We start from the raw sequence: 23088 nt of genomic DNA, 5'->3' as shown, positions 1-23088 counted from the left end.
AGCAGTTCATACGCTGGTCGATGTACTCGATTAATCTAATAAATAGCGGACATGACGTAGGATGCGAGCGGCCAGGGGGCGTAGTTATCCAAAAAACGGCCGCAAGTTTTGTTCGCTCGTTCAGACCTAGAGGCGTGAACAGACAGCAAAGAGCGAACGGTTCATTTGAATAGCCACCCCTTTTTTCTGAACGAGCGAGCGCAAATAGCGTCCGGCTCTGAATCAGGGCCTAAGTTTCTGCACTACAGCAATACAAACACTACCTGACCTACCCATGTTGTGAGACAGGATAAAGACATAGAAAGAGGAGGAGCTGTATTACAGTGAAATTGCTGCCACTGAGAACTGAAGGGAAAAAAAAGGTGTCAAATCCTTGTTGGGATAAGTGACCAACGTATAGCCGTTACCCAAGGCTCAATGCTTTATTCCACATTACATGAAGGAAAGGGAGCCTAATTAGACACTATGATCTAAAGCCAGAAATTAGGGAACCATAGACCTGGAAATTCTGGTTTTCCCCAAAATAACCTTACCGATTAGGAACAGTAAAGATGGGTTGTCGTAGGTTAGAGAATGGAGGAGAAGGAGAGGTTAAGACAGCTGTGTATATAACAGGAGTGGTGTTATATGGCATCATGATGCAATTTATCTATTCATTTGGCAGGGGAGTGATAAACAGCACTGGTTCTTAATTTTTTTATCTTTCCTTCAGTAATATGTAAAGCCCCTCATTAATACAGTCACTACCATCTTTTAAGCTGCAGATAATACCATCTGCAATTACAAATGCAAAAAATATTCCACAAACAAAGCACATATCACCAAATGCAGTTTCAGGTTCTAAATTGTACATTTAATAACAACACTTAAACATTAATATAAAAAGACCCCTAAATGAAACATTAACTATGTATTAGGCCTTGGAGAGAGATAAAGTGGATGGAAATAAAGTACCAAGCAATCAGCTCCGTGTTGGAAAAACAGGCGGTGTTGGAAAAAGGAGTTAGGAGCTGATTGGTCGGTACTTTATCTCCATCCACTTTCTCACCCTTAGCCCCTGAAACACATCGATGTTAATAGATTTATATTGATTTTCAAATTATTAAAATGGACCTTTAGTAAATCTACCCCTAAAGGTCATCTAACAGTGTGAAATGTAGTTTTCTGGGATGACGCATCCACTTTTTTGGGTTGGATTTATGACAACCAAACCACCCCATATGATTGAAGGATCTGAGGCACTCATTGACAAGTACAGATCAAGTGCATGAGTGAGCTTACAGCTACATTGCCTGTTTGCAGGAGGTTGCACAATTTTTGCCCCATAAAAGGATCTGATTTTTTTTTTTTTTTTTTTTAAAGAAACCTCTGAGGAGATGGGGGGAGTCCTGCATACCTTTAACTGGATGCATTTCGCACTTTCCAGTTAAACTTCTAAAGAAAGACATTTTAAAGGGACACTTTGACCAATGTAATAGAAACCGTTAACACACAAAAGGGATATAGTAGTAAATCCAATCTTGAGGTTCCCTCACTCGTGACGGATTTAAGACAGATAAACTGAGCACTATTTTAGGAGAAAAGCTAAAGTTTTGATAAAATAAAGGGGTGGACAAGATCAAAGTAGGTTGGACTTTCCGCAGTTAGGAAATCACCCTTATACATTTTCAAATCACTTAAATAATTTCAGCAAATCTACCAGCAATGGGGATACCTTTGGTTTAATAATGAGAAAGAAAACAACAAATACCAAGCTTTAATACAAATTTAAAATTGAAATTAACTTATATCCACTTTGAAACTCATTTAAAATATGTCCACACAGTACCTGAAGCTTATAAAAACCAGTAATGACTTATCGATCACACAGTACAACAAATGCACCCACCTGTGCGCGTCCCAAGAGAGCCTCCACTTCCTTGTTGTGCTCTATTGCAGTTTCAAAGGATTGCAAGAACTGAGACACCAAAGGGTCCACCACCTTTTTGGTGGCCTTGTATTTTTCATGAATGATTTTGAGCAAGCCACACTTTTTTACTGGGCCTAAATGCGAAGGAGAAAACTTTGGATTGCAACATAGACGTCATCTACAGTTTATTCCAACCTAATTTACAGTACCTTCTCATAAGATGTACATAAATAGACAAAATAATTACAAGTTGCTACTACAACTGTGTTTAACATATTTACTTTACATTAGCTGGGATAATTTTAAACCAGATGGAGTCCAATAAAATGACCCACCAAGGGTCAGCTGTTAAGTTTGGAAAGAAAGCTACTGCTAGCAGAGGCTCTTCAGTTGGCCAAGTGTATGCATATGACCAACCCTGGATGCAAGTGTACAAAGCTGCCCACATTCTTGTGGCAATATCACATTACAGACTCTCATATTCAAGCCAAACCGATATAACTAGTACATAATGCAGGTGTTCTATTCTAGTCTCCAGTAAAATGATGCAGGTTCCCATTCTGACGGCTTTGCACAAATTGGACTCCACAATACTGATGGCTGTTTTACAATGTATGCCCCAAATCACAAGGCTAGTATGTGTTCAACAGTTATGCATTTACAAACCCAATCTCTCCTGTCCATCAATAGTTGACAGAATATGAAGTTTTAGAACACTTGGCAATGGTCTGGCAGTTGGGAGGGGGGGGGGGGGGGGAGGAACGTGTGACTACAACAAATTTTAAAGCCTCGTACACACTTGCCGATATTTGGAACGATTGAACAATAAAGATATCGTTACTGTTCACACTATCGGCCAGTGTGTATGCGAAAATCGACCAGCAATGCGTGCTCCCCCTGGTCGTTTATGATATCCCCAGTTGGCTGTACAAGTAACCCAATCTGGGGATATCGTGAGCGATGCCATGCAGCTGAATGCAGCATGGCCCAGCTCCCCCCCCCCCCCCCCCCTCCCGTCGCCCACCCCGCCGTCGTCTGTATAACATTTGCCGATGCCGGAACCCCCGCCAATGACGATATCGCCGCATACACACATCGTATAGTGTGTATGCAGCTTTACACTATCTAAATGTCTAAGGCTGCATGCACAGCTGACTGGGGTTATCGTAAACGACCAGCAGGAGCGCGCATCGCTGGTCATTTTTCACATACACACTAGCCGATATTTTGAATGATTGAATGATAACAATATCGTTATTGTTCAAAATATTGTCTAGTGTGTGTGTACGCGGCTTAAGAGAGTGGAGATAGCAATACAGCTTACCCCTAAGTACTCTCCACCACATGTTCTGGAAATATCCTTTGGCAAAGTGCCTGCAGAGATAACAACTAGTACTCAGGTTGTGGTCAAACATCTAATAGGCCGTTTGTACAGTAGACACCAACTAGCTTACATATAACCCTGTAGCAGTAATTCTTCAACAGCTGTGGGTGGGTGCAGTACAAAATGGGGTAAGGATGGGCTAAAGTGGCTTGGCTGCCGCCACAAAAGTCAGAGGCCCAGGAAAGTGCTACATTTGGATATGATAAAAACACACAATTAATTTATAAAATAGGTCTGTCAATCTGTAATTTCTAACCATTGAAGGCTTTACAGTGTAGACAAACGGTCTTCTTGCGGCATTTATCTGAGATTTTCTTTTTTAAGCCTCTCTTCTGCAGATAAGCGAGCCCCGGCTTCTTCAGGTAATCCAAGAATTGCTTCCTCTCCTCAGTGGTCAGCATGATATGGGAGCAGTTCTTACAGATCATCTGTGAGAGAATCACAGTTGGAAGAATCAGTATGATACATAGGTAACACTTTTTATGCCTACGACAGTAGGCCAATCAACTCACCATAAAGCATTTAATGGGTAATCTTACCTGTAATATGCCAATTACAGCCTTGAAATATCCAACATGAAAGCATGGTAACTCCAAGTCTAGGTAACCATAATGACCCAGACATTCAGCCAAGTTCTTCCCACAGGTCAGACAGGGACGATCCTTTTCACTAGTACCCTGGAACACAAACAAAACAAACATTTTTGGGTGGATAGTCAAATACAAAAAGGATGGCAGAAATTTTAAGCATACTTTGCCATGTTTACGTGATGTATTCCATCCAGTTTAACACTAAAACTAAATAAAAAAAAAAGAAACACTTCATATGCACAATTGATGAGTCACTCAGAAACATTGCTACAATAAGAAATATTTTAAACTTTGGTTACATAACATTGCTGTTCAGACATATAAAGAGGCGCAAGCACACAGTTCACATATCCCTCCTTTTAAATTTGTACTTTTGATGACTGAATTGCACATTAACCTGGGGCAACATGTACCTTGGATAGAGTCTACTGAGCAAAGTGTCACTGGTTTTCAGCAAGCACTCCTTATATACAGTGTTACACACATTTAGCCAACTTTAATTCAAACTGCAGCTACATGAGATGCAAGTCTTTATGTGCTCCAGGGTCTCCCAAATTTTATTAAGACAAAGGTGTTAAAAGCTCCAAGCTTGAATTTGTTACATACACTCCATCCTCAATTGCACAGTAAGGAAGGGATAGTGCAGTCTTCGGCAAGCTGACAACACTGTGGCTTACAGTTTGCATACATGGAAAATATAGGAAGCAGCTACAAAAAATTATTTTGATGGGGTCACTAAGGAAAATGATCGATGACAGAATTATTTTAACTTTACAGTAAACCAAAATAATAAAAACAGAAAAGAATGCTAAACACAGACCAAGCAAATTAAAACCCATGTACAAAATAACTAGAACTCAAAGAATAGTATGTTTCCTAAGTGTATAATAGAAAGCTACAACAGGCTACTATATTCAGTGAAGTAGTCGATAATACTTAGTAAAACACAAAACTTGAATCTCATATGTTCACTTACCATGCGATGATCGAGAACTCCATAAGGCAGAGGTGAATGGTTATTGTCTTGGCTGTATAGACTCTTGCTTACAACCTGGATATGTGCCTGCTGCCTCATCTGCTCTGCAGACTTCACCCCAAAACAGATGTGGCTTCTGGGGAAGCATGGATAAAATTGCCAAGCAAACAGATAGTGTGTCAACTCAGATTAAACATAAGGAATTTTGAGAGAAAATAAAGTTAATGTCTAGTACTTCAATAAATTTTTTATGGCCTGACATATCCTGCAACGATATACACCTATATTGTATACAGACACATACCTGGTTTGTTTCTTCAGGCTACCATTAATGATTTGTAATTAACAGTGTCATGGACTATACCATGTTAATCACATGCACAGAAGTGAAAGAATTAAATACTCTCTAAACAGTGCTGCATAATATGTGTGTGTATATATATATATATATATATATATATATATATATACATACACACACACACACATACATACATACACACCTTTTTAGAAGGTTTTTTTTTTTTGTTTTTTTTTAACAGCTCCCAAATACCTAGAACAGAGAGAATACACAGGAGGACCACTCTCTTCAATGTTAACTTTATTTTTATGCAGATACACAAGTATAATCCCCCATTCATCAGCAATTGATTGCATTGCACGATTGCTACAATCGATTGAAAAAGGGAAAGATTTTTATACACAATCGATTGCAAATTGCGCGATTGCTGCAATCAATTGCTGATGTATGGGTGCCTTGACAGTAGGGGGGGTCACCAAATCTCCCCCAGGCAATTTTGTATACCATTCAATTGTAAGTGACAAACTGAGTATCTTTAGGATCAGACACACAGCTCTCATTAGTAACAAGTGCCATCACTTGTTTTGACATGTGACAAACACAATGTAAAAGGAAAGTTTTAACTCAAGTTAATCGCCCCAGTCACTATGTTGTGTGTATCCATCTTACATCACATGCTGCCTAACATTTAACATGGCTAAACAGATACAATAATAATAAAGATAGCTATTGATGAGCCTATCCCTCATGAAAACTCATAAGGGTGACACTGTAAAGGAACACTGGGATAAGGAGCCGTAAAAAGTCAGAAACAGCAGTGAGGAGTCACCCCCAGCACACAGCTGCTGGCATGCAGGTCCCCCACAGTAACAGATAGCAGCCCTGAGCGCACAGCCCATCACCACCACTCACATCTTTTTAGCCACATCGGTCTCTCTAAATTGCTCCTTCATCATGACACGGTGGCCTAATGGCTACACTAAGGCAACACTTCTTCAGCGCCCACTACTACTATGTACTGTCACATGCAGCTTATCCCGCCGCTCTCCTCAGCCTCCTGCATGTCAGGCTCAGGCTGCTGCAGTGCACATATCACTTCCGGGAGACCGGGCCTGCTGCCACCTCCACCATAGAGTGCAGGGTGTGAGGAGAGAGCGGCTGTGGTTCAAACACCTGCTGACACAGCGCCACCCTCAGGCTCAGTCTGCGGTTACACAAACTATATCAATACTTTTTTATTTTACAGTAGTAGTAATAATAATAATAATTTTAATATAGCCTTTTACTCCAGCATGACTGTCCCGGATTTGAGGAAACACCACACGGCTTTTTTTTCATGAAACATTTATTCAGGGATGGAACATGCACGAGTATTACTGATATACTGTTATGTATGATAAACATTACTCAGTTATTTATCTTTATATTATGTAAATTAAACACTGCGGTATAGTCATGCAGTGCAATGGCTGCACGCTGATTCATGTTAGGTAGGTAATAATAATAATAAGAAAATGATCAGTGCTATGTATTAATGACCTTAGTAGAGATGTACAGTCCCCCTTATGCACTGTAAAAGTACCCTGTAAGTATCTCATCTACAATGGATAAACATAAACTGGATTTACTAGGGAGCTGCTGCCATTATGATCAGTTACAACTACAATCTGTATATTTTTCTGGTAAGTTTCTGTGCATGTAATAAGCTGAGTCTCTCCGGTCACCAACCATTCTACAGACTATTTCCACTTCAGATATTGTACCTGGAAGTGACGTGTACTAGGGGCGGAAGTGAAGTTTCATGCCCACAGAGTCAGCCAAAAAAAAGAAAGTTAACCGCTGGCCACATGGTTATATTCCCCCTCTGTGCCCACTTGGATGGTAGGGAATGACGTAGGACACTGGCTGATGACGTCATAGTCAATCTATGGAAGGGGATTTAGCTGCTTCCACAGCGCTACGGACCTTAATGGACATGAACTGCACTTCCGCCCTCACTGACGTCACTTCCAGGTCCCTAGCATGAAGGGGAAATAAGCTCTACCCTGTATTAGTATTATACTATACACAACAGGTCTTGCGTAGTAGGCGCGTTCAAAAAGAGTAGGTGGAGCCTGGGCATATGACTGACGGCTCACTCGTCCAGTCCGTGCTTTCTGAATGGACGACGTAACTACGCCCACTCCCCCTGCTGCCGGCGTTATGATTGGCTGCGAGACGCTCGCTCTTTCTTTCCTTCCTCCCTGAGAGACGCCGCCAAGATGGTGAGTCCCGCAGCCCGGGCGCCTGTTCCAATCCGCGGGGCATCCGCCGCATCCTGCTTCGCAGGGCGCTGGGGGTTGTTAGGTTATGTCCTCCTGTCATGTCTTTGACACGGCTGGCGGGGATTTGCGTGGTTGGGGGGCCCTGCGGGTAGCGGCATATACATTGCAGTGTATGAGCTCAGCTGCTGGAGGCCTAGTGCTCCTGTGTAGCCTGAGCCCCCAGTGACACCGTGTCCCCCACCAACCTCTGCTGCGCCCCGTAGCTCTCTGTATGTTACAGGTCTGGTTGTGTTCCCATAGGTCTCAGGACGAGGCGTCTGCTGCAGCGGGGTCTGACGCTGAGGCTGGGCTGCTGGGCATGCCCTGTGCTGCTGTGACCTGGTCACACAAGAGGTTGGGCTCCAAGTGTGGCCCTTAGTGTTGTCTATGGCCCCTGTGTGGCCACATGCTGTGTATTTTAGGGAGCTTTAGGGGCATATGTATCAAAGCTTAATGTGACATATATATCACCAACCAATCAACCGGCTTCTACCTTACATTTTGCAGGCTGTGTTTAAGAAATGATAGTTTGGAGCTGATTGGTGATATATATTTCACAATTTTGTCTCACATCAAGCTTTGATACATATGCCCCTAAGTGTTTTCAATTTAGTTTCCTGAAACCCCAAGTTCTTCCCTAATGGGAGATCCTGTAAGGGCAGCATTAATTTACCAGTGGTTTCCACTTTTCCATAGATCTAATTTGCCACTTTTCAGAGTACACATGTAGTGTGACCCAGTCAATGGTGTTATTGTGTGCGACTTTAACACTTCATGATTTGCTGTACAACTGTTAGGTGTTACATGCTGCATAGCACAGCACTGCGTAGTTCATTGCATAGTCCCATCTGCCATATTAGAAGTGCGAATGAGAATGCAATGAATGACCGTCACTGATGACGTTTCGGGCTTGCACACCATACTTTGTGTACGATATATTGTTCCGATCCATGTTGGAACAATATCATACAATGTATTATATAGTGCGTATCCAGGTTTAGAAGTCACCTGTCATAGCTATTTTTATTGATGCGTACAGTCCCAACAATCACGCAATTCAATTGTAAGTGACAATTCTTGGGCGTTGTGGCAATGTTGCGTGTTCATTTTATGTTTTGTAGCTTATGTGATCATGAAAAAGTGGTGAAATCGTTCAGAGCTTTAGCATTTTGTTAAAACAATTTTACCTTAAAACAAGGGTTTTCTTTTGCTCATGAAGGTGTGCACATAATGGGATTTTAACTATTTTGAAATGGAATTTCAAACAAATCGCAGCTGCAATTTTTGCCCTGCATTAACCTCTTGTGGGACTCCGTTTGTTACTTTGTGCGCCTAATTGAGTTGCCCCCTAGGTTCGAGAATTCCCCTATTGTACAGACATTTTGCATCACTGAGTCAACTATCTATTTGTATAGCCTTCAAATGCATTTTGGGGATTGTTAATAAGGCTGAAATTTGTGTCAAACTAATATATACCACAACATAATAAGCGTTTAATACAAACTTTTTATTTTCAGAACGACAGCGTGACCATAAGAACTCGGAAGTTTATGACCAACCGACTCCTACAGAGGAAACAAATGGTAACAAACATTAAGGGGATTAGTGTAATTTGGACAGTCTTGGTTTTGGTCCCTAATCTGCTAGTGTTTCAAGAATACATCTGTTACAGTATATTTATCTCCTTAACTATGTCTGTATACACAACAATGCTCATGTAGCATTTGTCAAATATATATACAATAGCGTTCCCGCTAGGCTGATTTAGCGGGGCACGGCTCCCTGCCCTCCTTCTGGAGGGCAAAAAGCGCCCTGCCCTAACAGCCTGCGGGAGATGTTCTCACCCGCGGGACGCAGTGTCCCGCGGGTGGACAAACATGCGGTGACCCGGTCACCGCCGGAGAATAGACGGCAGGCGCATGCGCCCGGCATCTATTCTCCCTTTCTGCAGTGCTTGGGGGCTGCCCGGCATGTCCGTAAGCGCCGGGCACGCCCTCAAGTATGACGAAAAGGGGACGCGTCTTATAGACACGCCCCCTTTTCATGACCACGCCCCCTTTTCGTGCACACGCCATCGGCGCGTGCACAAGGTTGCTCTCTCTAGCTCCGGCGCCCTGCCTGCCGCCGGAGCTAGAGGGAACACTATACAGTACCAGTCAAAAGTTTAGACACCTTCTTATTCAATGGTTTTTGTTTATTTTAAATTATTTTCAACATGGTAGATTAATACTGAAGATATCAAAACTATGAAAGAACACACATGGAATTCTGTTGTAAACAAAAGTGTTAAATCAAAATGTTTTATATTTTAGATTCCTCAAAGTAGCCACATTTTGCTTGGATGACAGCTTTGCTCACTCTTGGCATTCTCTCAATCTGCTTCTTGAGGTAGTCTCCTGGAATGGCTTTCCAACAGTCTTGAAGGAGTTCCCAGAGGTGCTGAGCACTTGTTGGCTGCTTTTCCTTCACTCTGCGGTCCAACTCATGCCAAACCAGCTCCATTGGGTTTGTCGGGTGATTGTGGAGGCCAGGTCATCTGACGCAGCACTCAATCACTTTCCTTCTTGGTCAAGTAGCCCTTACATAGCCTGGAGGTATGTTTGGGGTCATTGTCTTGTTGAAATACAAATGATGGTCCCAGTAAGCGCAAACCAGATGTAATGGCATGGCGCTGCAGAATGCTGTGGTAGCCATGCTGGTTAAGTGTGCCTTGGATTTTGAGTAAATCACCAGCAAAGCACCCCCACACCATCACACCTCCTCCTCCATGCTTCACAGTGGGAACCACACATGCAGAAACCATCCACTCACCTTCTCTGTCTCTCACAAAGACACGGCGGTTGGAACCAAAAATCTCAAATTTGGAATCATCAGTCCAAAGTACAGATTTCCACTGGTCTAATGTCCATTCCTTGTGTTTCTTGGCCCAAACAATTCTCCTTCTTGTTCATCCTCCGTAGTGGCTTCACAGCAATACGACTATGAAGGCCTGATTCACGCAGACTCCTCTGAACAGTTGATGTTGAAATTTGTCTGCTACTTTAACTCTGAAGACTTTGTGGTCTCTAATCTGAGGTGCTGTTATGTAGCAGTTCTGAGGCTGGTAACTAATGAACTTATCCTCTGCAGCAGAGGTAACTCTTGGTCTTCCTTTCCTGGGGCGGTCCTCATGAGAAGCCACTTTCATCATAGCTTTTGATGGTTTTTGCAACTGCATTTGAGGATACATTCAAAGTTCTTAATTTTCCGTATCGACTGACCTTCATGTCAAAGTAATGATGGACTGTCGTCTCTTTACTGAGTTGAGTGGTTGGTGCCATAATATGGATTACAACAGCAATCAAATAGTGGTGTCCACTGTGTACTAACCCTACCTCTGCACAACACAACTGATGGTCTCAAACATATTAAGAAGGCAAACAATTCCACAGATTGACTCTTGACAAGGCACACCTGTTAATTCAAAACCATTCCAGGAGCCTACCTCATGAAGCTGATTGAGAGAATGCCAAGAGTTTGCAAAGCTGACATCAAAGCAAAAGGGGGCTACTTTGAGGAATCTAAAATATATAAAACCTATTTTGATTTGTTGAACACTTTTTTTTTTTTTTTTTTTTTTTTTGTTTACAACAGAATTCCATATGTGTTCTTTTATAGTTTTGATGTCTTCAGTATTAATCTACTATTTGAAAATAATTTAAATAAACAAAAACCATTGAATCAGATGGTGTCCAAACTTTTGAATATACATATATATATATTTCTCTTATATTTTCCTTGTCATGAATATTTTTTATGCCCTCTGTTATATCAATGTTAATGCTATTTGGAAATAATAGTTCAGTGTTAACTATGCTAATCAAAGGAATGCAGAGTTTGTAGTTATGCTATTTTACTATAGTAGTCTTACGACATATAAACTATTAGTTTATGTTTTTTTTAAGTGTACACTTATCCTCTGTAAATTTATGTGTAGTCAGAACTAATTAGTGTGTAGAAGTCCAGGTTTGTGTTCAGTCTGACAACTTGAAATCAATGAGTGGTAACCAAATGAGCTTTAGGATCATGTGTCACTGATGCTGTCATAATAATGGGATACTCTCTTGCAGGTCATAGATGTCCTTCATCCTGGAAAAGCCACTGTTCCTAAGACTGAAATTAGGGAGAAGCTGGCAAAAATGTACAAAACTACCCCAGATGTGATCTTTGTATTCGGTTTCAGGACTCACTTTGGTGGAGGCAAAACCACTGGATTTGGCATGATCTACGATTCTTTAGACTACGCAAAGAAAAATGAACCCAAGCACAGACTGGCCAGGGTAATTGGACTTGTTGCGTTTTCAGCCTTAAAATGAGTCTACAGTGCTTTCTCTGTATAGTACGGTTTCCTCTCATATCTATATGGAATACGGTTTACTAGCGAAGACCGGGTACACACTAGATATATTGGGTGATATATTGTTCCATCGCAGATCGGAACAATATATCCATTTTGCTCAGTGTACCCTGAATACATGTCGTTCTTATGTGTACCCGGCCTTATTCCTTAAGGTCAGAAGTTCCCAAACTCTCTATTGATGGCATCCTAATGGTCCAGGTTTAGGGATATCCATGGTTGAGCACAGATGGTTAAATCAAATTGACTGAGGTACTAATTCAGTCACACGTGTCCAAGCATGGTTATCCTTAAAACCAGGGCCGTTAGGGTGCCTTTAGGACCTAGTTTGGGAACCTCTGTTTAAGGTGTCACTCTTCATAGATTGATAAGCTCACACTGTAGCATTACCAGTACTGTTGCAAGAAGGTGATAGTGCTTAATGGCTAATACTTTAACATCACCAGTTAGCTAGAAAATATGGGATGTGTTCTTTAACTTTATTAAAATGTAAAATTTATCCTTTCCATGACTAGGCTGCAATCCTTTAGTTTTGGTATTCTTGTCCCAAAGCAGTAATATATGTGTATATTATGGCAACAGAGATCATTTCTAATTGTTTTAGAGATAAAAATACTACGCTTGCCCCAATTCTAGATACTTCACCTCAATTCCACAACCCTATAAATGTACTCTAATTATTAACCAATCCACCTGCATGCAGGAGTTCCATATGTCTACATTGCGCAAGGTATTATAAAGATCTAGATACCAGAATTGAGTTGCCGCTGAGGTGTCCAAAGCCTGAGTCAGTGGTGCTTAAGCTGGGGCACACCTCAGGGAAGTGCTGACTCAGTGATTCTATGTTATAATATATCACATCGCCGTACACACTGCACGATCCACCATATGGCGACTTGATATATTGCTGCTTGCTTAATGTAACAACACTGCGTTGTTAGAGGCATCGTCCCACCTGATGTGCAGCACATCAGATGTGAAGACATGTCCACCCAATTCATCAAACAAATTGGGTGGATTTAGGGGTACTCTATCTCTATATACGTTGGACATTGTGATCCATCGCAGGTCACAACATCTGCAAATATATTGTATAGTGTGTACCCAGCTTATGGGACAGGGTTGGGAATTGTTGTACCAATAATGAAATTCTCATTATTTAAAAAAAACAAAACATGTTTTCTCCTTAGCATGGGCTATATGAGAAGAAAAAGACTTCTAGGAAACAGCGCAAAGAAAGGAAGAACAGAATGAAGAAAGTCAGGGGTACAGCCAAAGCAACAGTCGGTGCTGGCAAAAAGGTAAGCGTCAAACAGCAGTGCAGCCTCCACTACGAAGTCATGTTTCATTAATAACCACTCATGTCTCTCTCATCCCAATCATTCTCTCACTTTTGGACTTCAGAAGGTAAAGGTGACCATAGATGAGCTTTGCTAGGAGCTGTGACATTAGTAAGACAAAATATACTGACCACATTCTACAGTTTGAGTAGGACAAGCTGTAAATTGTGAAAGGATGCCAGATTAATATGGTAACAAAAATAACTTTTTGAAATCTGCCAAAGTCCCCAGGAGGACTGCTGGCATTCTGTGTTTTTCGTCTCTCTTTGAGGACCGGCACTTGCATGTTTGCCTGCTCCTATTGCTGCACTTAGCCTTTTTCTGCAGTTAAACATTTCCACAAATGCTTACAGCTAAGATTGTTACTGGGCAGAGACGAGCAAAGCTGGTTACAGTTGTGCATTACAAGTATTATGTTCATACGTGGATTTGCTACAGGGCATATTGCTGTTAAAAATAAAATATATAATATTTTCTGATCAGATAATACATTATCCTGGTATCCATAATTGTAATGTTTGTATCTGCACTTACAAGGAGAGCAAGAAAAATATTCTTGAATTTGTTGTGTAACTGCTTGTAGCAAAACAAAATAACAATCACTTGCTAAATACCAGTGTTTTTCAACTCTGACCCCCGTGGGACCCTAAAGAAGGATATATACCTGAACGATCTGGAAATCTTGAGAAGGGCCGATACGCTGTAACGTCATCTTGTGCACGTGTACACACTGCACAATCTGCTGTCCGACTGCATGATGTATTGTTACAGTATTAATGTTCGTGGACTGCATCTTCCCTTGTGATGTGCAGCACATCTGATGAGAAGATGCAACCACACAATTTATCACACAATGAATTGGGTGTGCACACTGTACATTGGTCATTGTGATTCATCACGAATAGCAAGATCGGCCAATAATATCATATAGTGTACCCATCTTAACAGTGCATGTCTTCAAGATAACCTTGGGAATAAATTTGGTCCACTTGTAGATCTTTTGTTAATCAGTTAGCACACCTGTGCTCCAGCTAGGTGATATGGAAAACATGCACTGTTAACTGGGTACATTTTAGATTTATTGGCCAGATATGCCTATAAACAGGAGGTCAAGTAAAAAAAACCCACAAACATGCTCTGATTATAGAATTGGTCCCACTTGCCAGCTAAAAGGTTCTTATATCGTGTAGTGCACATTCGCGATAATTGGGCCATATTTCCTTGTTACCCACCTCCTTGTGGGCAGATATATGCAAATTATTGATCCATGAGCCTGAAAGTCAGCAGCTTTTTCATTTAAACTATAGTTTGTACCACAGATATTGGGACTTTCCACTTGCCGAAAAATTGTACAAAAATTTTTGGGTTAACCAAAATTGGTTTGTAGCTAGCTTTTAGGGTTCCTTAAGGGCCGGGTTTGAGAAACACTGCTATAGTGTATTAAATGTTTTTTTTCTGGGCGTTGATCTCTGCTTTTGTTTCACACTTTCTTGGATGCCTCCTTCAGAAATGATCAGCAGGTACAGTGACTGCATGAGTGTGATCGCTGTGGAAACCTTGTGCTCCCCACACTGCTGCATGTCTTAAGCCCTAAGCATTTTATAGCTCACGTTAGAATGTTTAAGATGCAGTTTTGTGTAAACTATCATAGTAAGGAAAAAAGGGCTTCCTACAGCCAGATTTGTAAAGCATCATAACACTGTGTGTAGATTATCAAATGAACTTCTGAAGTCTTATACCCTGCATTATCCTCCCAATAGAAAATTTTACTATATTGGGTGCCTACTTCCGAGGTGCATTAGTGTCTGCATATTTAATGGCCTGTACACTTCATTGTTAATTTTTCCTAAACATGCTGCTGTAATTGTTTCCTTCTGCACTTACCCCGCACTTTTTATATTATCGGGCAGAGTTTATTTTTAAGTGTTCTAGCAGTGTGTGTTGGAATTCAAAGCGATGTTGCTGGGCATTGCAGTGATGATCTCGACTGCGCGCGTATCGGCCATTTACAGTAGTGTTGACATCACAAGTTTTCCCTCAAATCTCCCTTGGGTGGACGGAGAAACTTTCAGTGTTGAGGGTTATGGTTTGCCCAGATGCAAATCTTCAGCGTTAAGCTGCTTTTGCTCTGAACTCTAAGGCTCATAAAAGAGTACCATACATATAAGTTGTTTGTTATGGCCCCCATACATGTTCGACAGATCAGTTCCCTGTCCTGCTGATGTCTGTTAATCAGAAGTATTCAACATTTTTAATAATCTGTATTACCTGATTTTTGCCCCCAATATTTTCTGAATCAGGGATTTTTAACATGCAGCATTTCTGCTGATTCCCAAACCGATAACCGATCATTGTTGGTTGGTGGAACTATTCAAATGGGGGGGAAATGTGCCTCAGATGTATGCCCTCCCCCCCCCCATAGGTTATGTACTCATAAGTTGGAGACCTCAGCTGCTATGGATCCATTGTAGCATTAAGATGGTACTAGTTAATCTGACGGGCAGAATTTATTTTACACTATAACAATGTTGCATGTTTTTGCAGAACAGAGGAAACTTTAACTGTAGTGCACTGGTGTTTGCAAAGTCTTTTTTTGAATTTATTTTGTTTCCCTTTTTAAGTGTTCTGCATTTTGTATTAATTTAAAAGTACACATAGGCTGCGATTCAATTCAACGCGATGCTGAACAGCCCCAGGAGGGAGCTCCCAGATGCTTTTCAATTCAGCAAAATAGGCTTTTAGAGTCTGCAAGTATGGGTGAGGTGTTTTGTTTTTTTTTTTTGGTTGCAGGTGCTTAAGGTGTTTTTTTACGATTTTTATAACGTCACTTTAGCGACATTTAAATATGCTTGCACCACTCGTTTCAAGTACCCCAAATTTGAAGACTGCTTATTTTCTCCAATTTACCAACTTAAGTACCCCAAACAGTTTACTTTGGGCTAATCAGGCACTACTACATTGATCCCCAATGTTTCTGCATCGTCTTGGAGGTTCAGGATAATTTCCCGATTCTGACAACACTTTTCACCTGTTCTGACTTTGCGTGTCTCCATTTTTGCGTTTTTTGGAATTGAATAGGGCACATCGCGGGTACGTGCACAAAGTTTCTGCGGCTAAAATACGCGATGTAGGCAAAGTTCGGCAGGCAAAACTTTATTGCGTACGGAAAACTGAATACGGGCCTTAGTCGGAGAATGCTGGTTCTCGCGACTTAACCTGGGTGTTTAGTCGCGAGAACCAGCATTCTCCGACTACAGTGTTATCCACAAGGCTAAGCTGGAAAACAGCCTCGCGCCTGGCACTTTTGATTGGTGTCTACTTGCACCCACAGGGGAGTGCGAGAAGCAGCGTGCTGAATTGAATAGCTCCTGGAGCTCCCTCCTGGGGCTGTTCAGCATTGCGCTGAATTGAATCGAGCCCAATGTTAATGTTTTTTAACCACACCTTATTGTATTTGAGATAAGTTCCTTTGTTTGTGTTCTATTGTGGTGAGCATGAAAAGTACAGAAATGTGACACAAATTAAACAAAGTAAAAATACTTTCATCTGGTACAAGAAGATTAAAATAAAATGTGACTTCTTTCCATTGACAATGAAGAGGAAAAAAAAAGTTGGTTGGCAGAAGCTGGCCATACACCAGACTAACTTTCATCCAACTAGTTGGCTGGAATGAAATTCTGGTAATGCATTGGAGCAAATGACAATCGGCCATTTGCTCCATAACCTAACCCCAGAGAAAACAGCTTTCATCCGTTTACTGGTGTTTGGGAGCAAATTGCTGATTGTCATTTACTCCCACACATTACTGGATTTTATTCAACCAACTAGTTGGATGGTTGGAGGAAAGTTGGTCTGGTGTATGGCCAGTTATAGTATGCCTGCTTCCAAATGGGAAGTCCAGTGTGTTTCCATACTTTTTTTTTTTTGTCTTCTACGATTTACTAATTAAGCACTTAACTGTCCTCATATGCTAAAGTACATGTTTGAATTAATAGGTAAATGTCTTTTTTCATGGTAAATATTTTTGTTTAATCACATTTGCTGCTGTGTTTTAGAAGTAACCTGGTTTTCAGGTGTGGGCTTTTTTTTTTTCTATTTTATGGTTGTTTCTGAAATGTTTTCAGTAGCATTTAATCAATGTAATGACTTTCTAATGTTTTCTCTTTTACCCTGTTGTTTTTTTGTTTTTTTACCTTTCTCAGTGAGCCTGGGGCTAGCTCTCACAGGTACACTTCCAGAGTTTTGATAAGCATGGTTGCATGAAAATAATTTATTCTACTGCATTTGATCATTCCCCTGGGCGTGATTGCCCTGTAAATGAATGAGATTAAATCACTGTTTCTGCATTGCCTTGCACTTTAGCCTTTCTTTTGCTTTATGCACAAATCGGCCTCACTTTTAAATTGTTTATACTGTGGCGGTCAGTAAGTAATGTAATCACTGCATTACAATACAATGCATCAGGGTTTCTCAACCTTCTTCAGTTGTACCCCCTTATAGCCAAGGTGTATTAAGTACCCTTTTATATCTCTACTTATCTTATGTAAAGCCCCTGTTCATTTAATTTGAAAGCCCCTAATTTGTATAAATGTACAAAAATGTATAACATTTCATTAAATTAGTTGTTCCCTTCAAATATCTCTAATAAAAATGTGGTTCTAAATTTGTGCCTTGGGGGTATGTACAATGCAGGTTGAGAAACTGTGACTATCTTGATTAGCATGTGTTAAAGAGGTTTCTTCAACATAATTTTAAAACTATATATATTTTTTTTTATTACAGAAGGATTAATGGATCCAGGGATGGTCTTTCTGCCAACTGTACTACAACCACCGATCTTGTAATAAAAACTATAAAAATCGAGTTCTTGTCATATCATTTATTGCATTAGAACCAATGTACTTTAAAGTGGTACTTCACTTCTAATTAACTCCAATGTTGTACGTGGTTCCCCACATACAGCAGTTCCAGTTACCAGTGTTGTCAAAACCAGTTTACTTCTGTGTTACAGTTGGGAAACAGTCGGGAAGCCGATGGCTGGAATCCCGACCGCCGGCATTCCGACTGTATAATCCCAGCAAGGGTTAAATGACAGTTGTCGAAATCCCGACGCCTGTCATTTTCCCTATGCCCGGGAGACTGACACCCGGCGCGGGGGGTGGGTTAGGGTTCCTGGGGGAGGAGTTAGGGTTAGGCACCCCCCCAGGAGGTTAGGTTTAGGCTAGGGGGGGTTAGGGTTAGGAACCCCCCCTGGGGGACTTAGGTTTAGGCACTTAGAGGGGGGAATTAGGAAACCGTAAGGGAAGGTTAGGGGGTAGAATAGGTTAGTAAGTACTTACCTGGGGACGATCAGGATTTTCATCCTTGTCGGGCTTCCGGTGGTAATTCATACTGAATCCTTACAGATGTATAACGCTATAGGCCAGGATATTGAGAGTTTACCTAGGCTGCTGAGACAAACTGACTTGAGGTTATCTGTCTTATTTGTGGAGAGCGGTTAACTCTTGGTTAACAGTGTAGTATAAATTCAGATTACTAGTATTGTTAGCCTGATTTGAGATGATGCGCCCATTGTTGTACTAGTCTCTTGCATGGGAGAGAGAGAAGCTGTTTTTGTGGTTTTAAAAAAAAAAAAAAAAAAAAAAAAAAACTTGAGGGATGTATGGATGTACATGTCCACCTACAGCTATCCTCTTCAAGTCATGTTACATAATGCGTGAGATGTGACTGTAGCGCCGAGCATGTTTTAGTGCAACTTTTTACCTTCAAATGCATCTTTGCAAATGTGACTAGGACTCACAAGCAGCTTCTGCTGATATCCGGCATGCCTATATTCTTTGACTACAGGCGCATCTGCATGCAAAATGCTACATTAGTGTCAGCGTTTTGTATGCAGATGCACCAGCAGTTATACACAGAACATAATATAGGCATGCTGAATATAATTTTAATCAGCAGAAGCTGCTTGTGTCCTATTAGCTTTGCTGTGCGAATACGACTCATTTGAAGGTAAAAAGGTGCTTGGTGCTACCAAGTCACACCATGGCGCGATTGGAAGAGCTGTTTAACGCCAAGGATGCTAGATGTGAGGACACATCTGTATTAATCCTCGGAGAGAACTTGGGGAAGTTGCTCAAAGTAACCAATCGGCTTCTAACTCATTTATAGAGCGGTTTTTGCAGCTTTGCGCAACTTTACTTTCTCTCCAAGATTCGATACATCTCTCCCTAAGGACTGTATCCAATTACACTGAAAAACATTTAGCTTTGTTCTCCCGAATTTTTCTCTTCTCGCATCTATCATGGCTGTCATTTTTCGTGCAATCCTAATACGAAAGACTCGATTCACCATTCGCCTGAAAAGTTTCCTTGGCGACAAGTGCAGGTGAAAATGGGGAAATCTGCCTGTACCCCAAATAAAGGTAAACTATTGTGCATCTGGAAAGTATTCACAATGCTTAACTTTTTCCACATTTTTATGTTACAGCCTTATTCCAAAATGGAATAAATTAATTTTTGTTATCAAAATTCTACACTCCAAACCCCATAATGACAACGTATAACATGGCATCGATGCCATGGGTGGAGCCACAGGGAAGCACGTCAGGTGATTGCTGCAGCCTCTACAGTAGTCTCCTACCTTGGTGTCTACGCTATGGCGGAGCGAGTAACTCCCACCCCACCCAGCCCTGCCAGAAAATCACACTGTAGTCCTGCCTTTATCTTGCTCCTCTACTGCATGTACCTCCTTGGAGACAGTAATTAACAATGACATGCCTGTGCTTAAATTTTAGTTCTACTTCCAATTCCATAGGGGTCCACAGTGTTGACCTTGGGGTATAGCTGGATCTGGATCCACGGGCACCACACAGTTAAAGCTTTTGCTGCTCCCAGGATGCACTGGGTCCATCCTCTATACTCCGCCCCAGCCACAGGCTCATCCGTTTTAGTTGGTGCCCAGCTGGAGTCAGGTCAACCTAGCGCAGCCCCTAAGCTTATTTTTAGGGTTTCTTTTGCTTTTTTAGGGACTCTTTAGAGTGGCAGCATCAGACTGTCCATTGGACGTCCAAGCTGCCACTCCTTCACCCCGCTGGCGCAGCAACGCCAGTACAGATCTGGGGATCGCAGCGGGACCCCAGAGTCTGTAATAGCACGGGCTCTCCCTTGACCGCTGCCGGAGCGCCAGGGATCAGGTAAGTACCTATGCAGTTGCATGCCTCCTGTTTCTGGGGACAGACCGGAGGCACTAGCAAGTGGCAGCGGGCTCCCCCTCTCTGGAGGCGTTCCCCGTGGGACCACCAAGGTGTTATGCGGCTGCGGGAGCCAGCAACCCTGGGGTTAATCGCTAGTCAGGTGAGGCAGCCTTCCCTGTTTAGCGGTTCCTCAGCTCAGTGCACCATTCCGCTTAGGTCTGGTGACACTGAGCTGCTTCCTTCTGCGGCCACTCCTCCTCTGAGGTCTCCGGCGGCCATCTTTTCTCTGGTGGGCAGTGCAGATCTCGCAGGCAGTGTGCGGTTGGTCCCCCTGTGTACCTCTCCCCGGCTAAAGGTCAGTGTACACAGCGCTATAGCCCTCTGACACTAAATCTGGCTGGTTGATTGTAGTGACAAGGTGCAGTGAGTATTGACTTTCTACATTGTATGTGACTTGCTAGTGCTGACTGTCTGTACTTTTATTTCTCCTTACTGTCAGTCTATAACTATCCCTTCTACAGACCTGGCAGGTGTGTGCGGGAAGGGCTTTTCAAGCATCTCACTTGTATAAATTAATATATTTTGAGGTCTGTTACATCCTGTGATGTGCTACACTGTGCCATATTTGTGGACTTGTGTGCTGCCTACTTGTGGGCGCGCCAGGAGTACTTTCCGAGCTTCCCTGTTGCATTGCTATATATCTCTATCGAGGAAGTTGAGCGATCTACGGCTCCCACTCTGCTCTCCTGCAGATGCTGCGCTGCAGGGGGGAATATGGAAGATTTATCACAGGATGGTCTGTTAGGTGCCATCAGTTACCTGGTCCCTCTAACCCCCCCCAACTTCGGGACAGGGTCCCCCTTGGGTGGTGTTTTCTCAGGTGCTGGCTTCCATCGCGGACCGTCTGGCAGCCCCGACTGCTCTCCCCCATAGGGGGTTACCCTAGCCAGCCATCCCCCCTTCTCTGGGTGGGGATGGGCAATTATTGCAGTCTCCCCCTGGTCCTCAGATTGTTCATCCATATGCGGGGTTACCTATGTATCTTCAGTTTCCTCAAATGACGCAGCAGTCCGTCATTCCCTTACAGAGTCTTCCGCAAACGTGACAATCACTTTGGGTGGATGTGTTCTCCAATTCAGTCCAAAATTTGGCAGCCTCGTCTTCTGCCTTTCAAACCATGTTGCGAAGTGACAAGTCTCACAAGGCGACAAAACGCACGTTTGTCATCCCAGTTTGCGCAGCGATCAGACTCTGAGGCGTTCTCTGATGAGGAAGAATTGCATGAGGATTCAGATTCCCCTGCCCCGGAGGTAGAGACGAAATCTTCCATTAGTGTCGGCATTGGTGGGGGTGGTGCAGTCCATTCTAGATATAGAGGATGACGCCCTGGCCCCTAAGTCAAAGTATCCAAATTTTAAACAGGCAAAAGTGACTTTGGCTGTTTCTCCTCTCTGACCAGCTGACTGATCATATGGCGGAGGCCTGGCAGTTGCCTATTAAGAGGTTCCAGCCGCAGAAATGGTTAGCATCCAGTTACCAGTTTCCTGCCAATTATTGCAAAAAGTTGGAAACCTGTGGTGGATTCTCACATTACTCACTTGATTAAAAGTGCCACCTTGCCTATGCAATCCATTTTATCCCTAAAGGATCCCACGGACAGGAAAGTGGAGACTTGTTTAAAATCCATTTACTTTCTTTGGGGCGGTGGCCTGTCCGTCCATGGCAATCTCTTGGCTGGCTAAAGCCATTGAGAGGTGGGCCAATGTACTGGAGGATACTTTTCTTGAGGACGCTCCGAAGGTTCAGAGAGCGTTAGTTGGACAGATGAGGGATGTCGCTATCTATATTGGGAAAGCGTCTTTGGATGCTAGTCTTCTGACTTCCAGGGTTTCCGCGGCAGCAGTCTCTGCTCAATGGTCTTTGTGGCTTCGTTCTTGGAGAGCAGATGCGGATCCCGAGAACGGCCTGGAGGCCTTACCCTGTAATGGGGAGATTTTGTTCGGTCCTGACCTGGACAAAATTGTTGATACCTTCGCAAAATCTAAGTCTGTTTCTGCCATCAACAGCTGCACCTTCTAAGGCTAGGACCTCAGCCTTTCGGACTCGGGGTAAGTCCAAGGGTCAGTCCTACCCCAGGCAGTCATCAAACAAAGCTGCCCCTAAACCAAAGAAGCAGGCTTGGAGCACTAGACGCCCTGCTTCCAAGCAAGACGATAAGCCTTCAGCTTGATGGGACGGGCCTCTCTGGGGGAGTACAGTTTTTTTGCACGAGTCTCCCAGGACAAGACCAAGGCCTTGCAGATTCAGGAAGCCATAGAGCCCTTGCTGAAAGCAGGGGTTATACCTGTTCCGCTTTCTCAACGTGGGACGGGTTACTACTCTGTTTCTGGTTCCGAAACCCATTGGGTCTCAGCTGCCTTTTCTCAACCTGAAATTGTTGAATAAGTTCCTCAGAGTGCCCTTTTTCAGGATGGAAACTGTGTTCAATCATTCTGGCTATGGAACAGGGGGATTATATGGTCTCCTTGGACATCCAGGATGCCTACCTCCCCATGTTCCTATAGCCCCTTCACGCCAGTGGTATTTGAGGTTTGCTATACACCAGCTTCAGTTTCCGGCTTTGCCCTTTGGTCTTTTCACGGCTCCAAGGGTGTTCACCAAAGTTATGGCTGCCCATCTGCGCAGCCAGGGAATACT

At 42.6% G+C, this 23088-nt stretch overlaps 2 protein-coding genes across 3 annotated transcripts in view; one reads left to right on the top strand and one right to left on the bottom strand.

Annotated features, from left to right (window-relative positions):
• The window catches only part of POLR3A (RNA polymerase III subunit A), a 74997-nt gene extending 68736 nt beyond the window's left edge, over nt 1-6261 (bottom strand). For both annotated transcript variants that reach the window (XM_088474937.1, XM_088474938.1), the window contains exons 1-5: nt 6073-6261; nt 4860-4995; nt 3833-3970; nt 3550-3721; nt 1889-2043 (exon numbers count right to left, since the gene is read on the bottom strand). In XM_088474937.1, the coding sequence (XP_088331063.1) occupies nt 1889-2043; nt 3550-3721; nt 3833-3970; nt 4860-4995; nt 6073-6116 (645 nt within the window). In that variant the 5' untranslated portion in view covers nt 6117-6261. The remainder of the gene's footprint in view (nt 1-1888; nt 2044-3549; nt 3722-3832; nt 3971-4859; nt 4996-6072) is intronic.
• A 1038-nt stretch (nt 6262-7299) lies between these two features.
• Nucleotides 7300-18062, top strand: RPS24 (ribosomal protein S24). The gene is made up of 6 exons (XM_088474936.1): nt 7300-7424; nt 8981-9046; nt 11573-11782; nt 13050-13160; nt 17402-17425; nt 17982-18062. Exons 1-5 carry the CDS (start codon nt 7422-7424, stop codon nt 17402-17404), a joined length of 393 nt encoding a protein of 130 aa, XP_088331062.1. The 5' UTR covers nt 7300-7421; the 3' UTR covers nt 17405-17425; nt 17982-18062.
• Nucleotides 18063-23088: the final 5026 nt, after the last annotated feature.

This window comes from Taudactylus pleione, unplaced genomic scaffold, assembly GCF_031769625.1.
Source record: "Taudactylus pleione unplaced genomic scaffold, aTauple2 ptg000157l, whole genome shotgun sequence".
NCBI lineage: Eukaryota > Metazoa > Chordata > Amphibia > Anura > Myobatrachidae > Taudactylus > Taudactylus pleione.
This window is presented reverse-complemented; position numbering and strand designations above follow the sequence as displayed.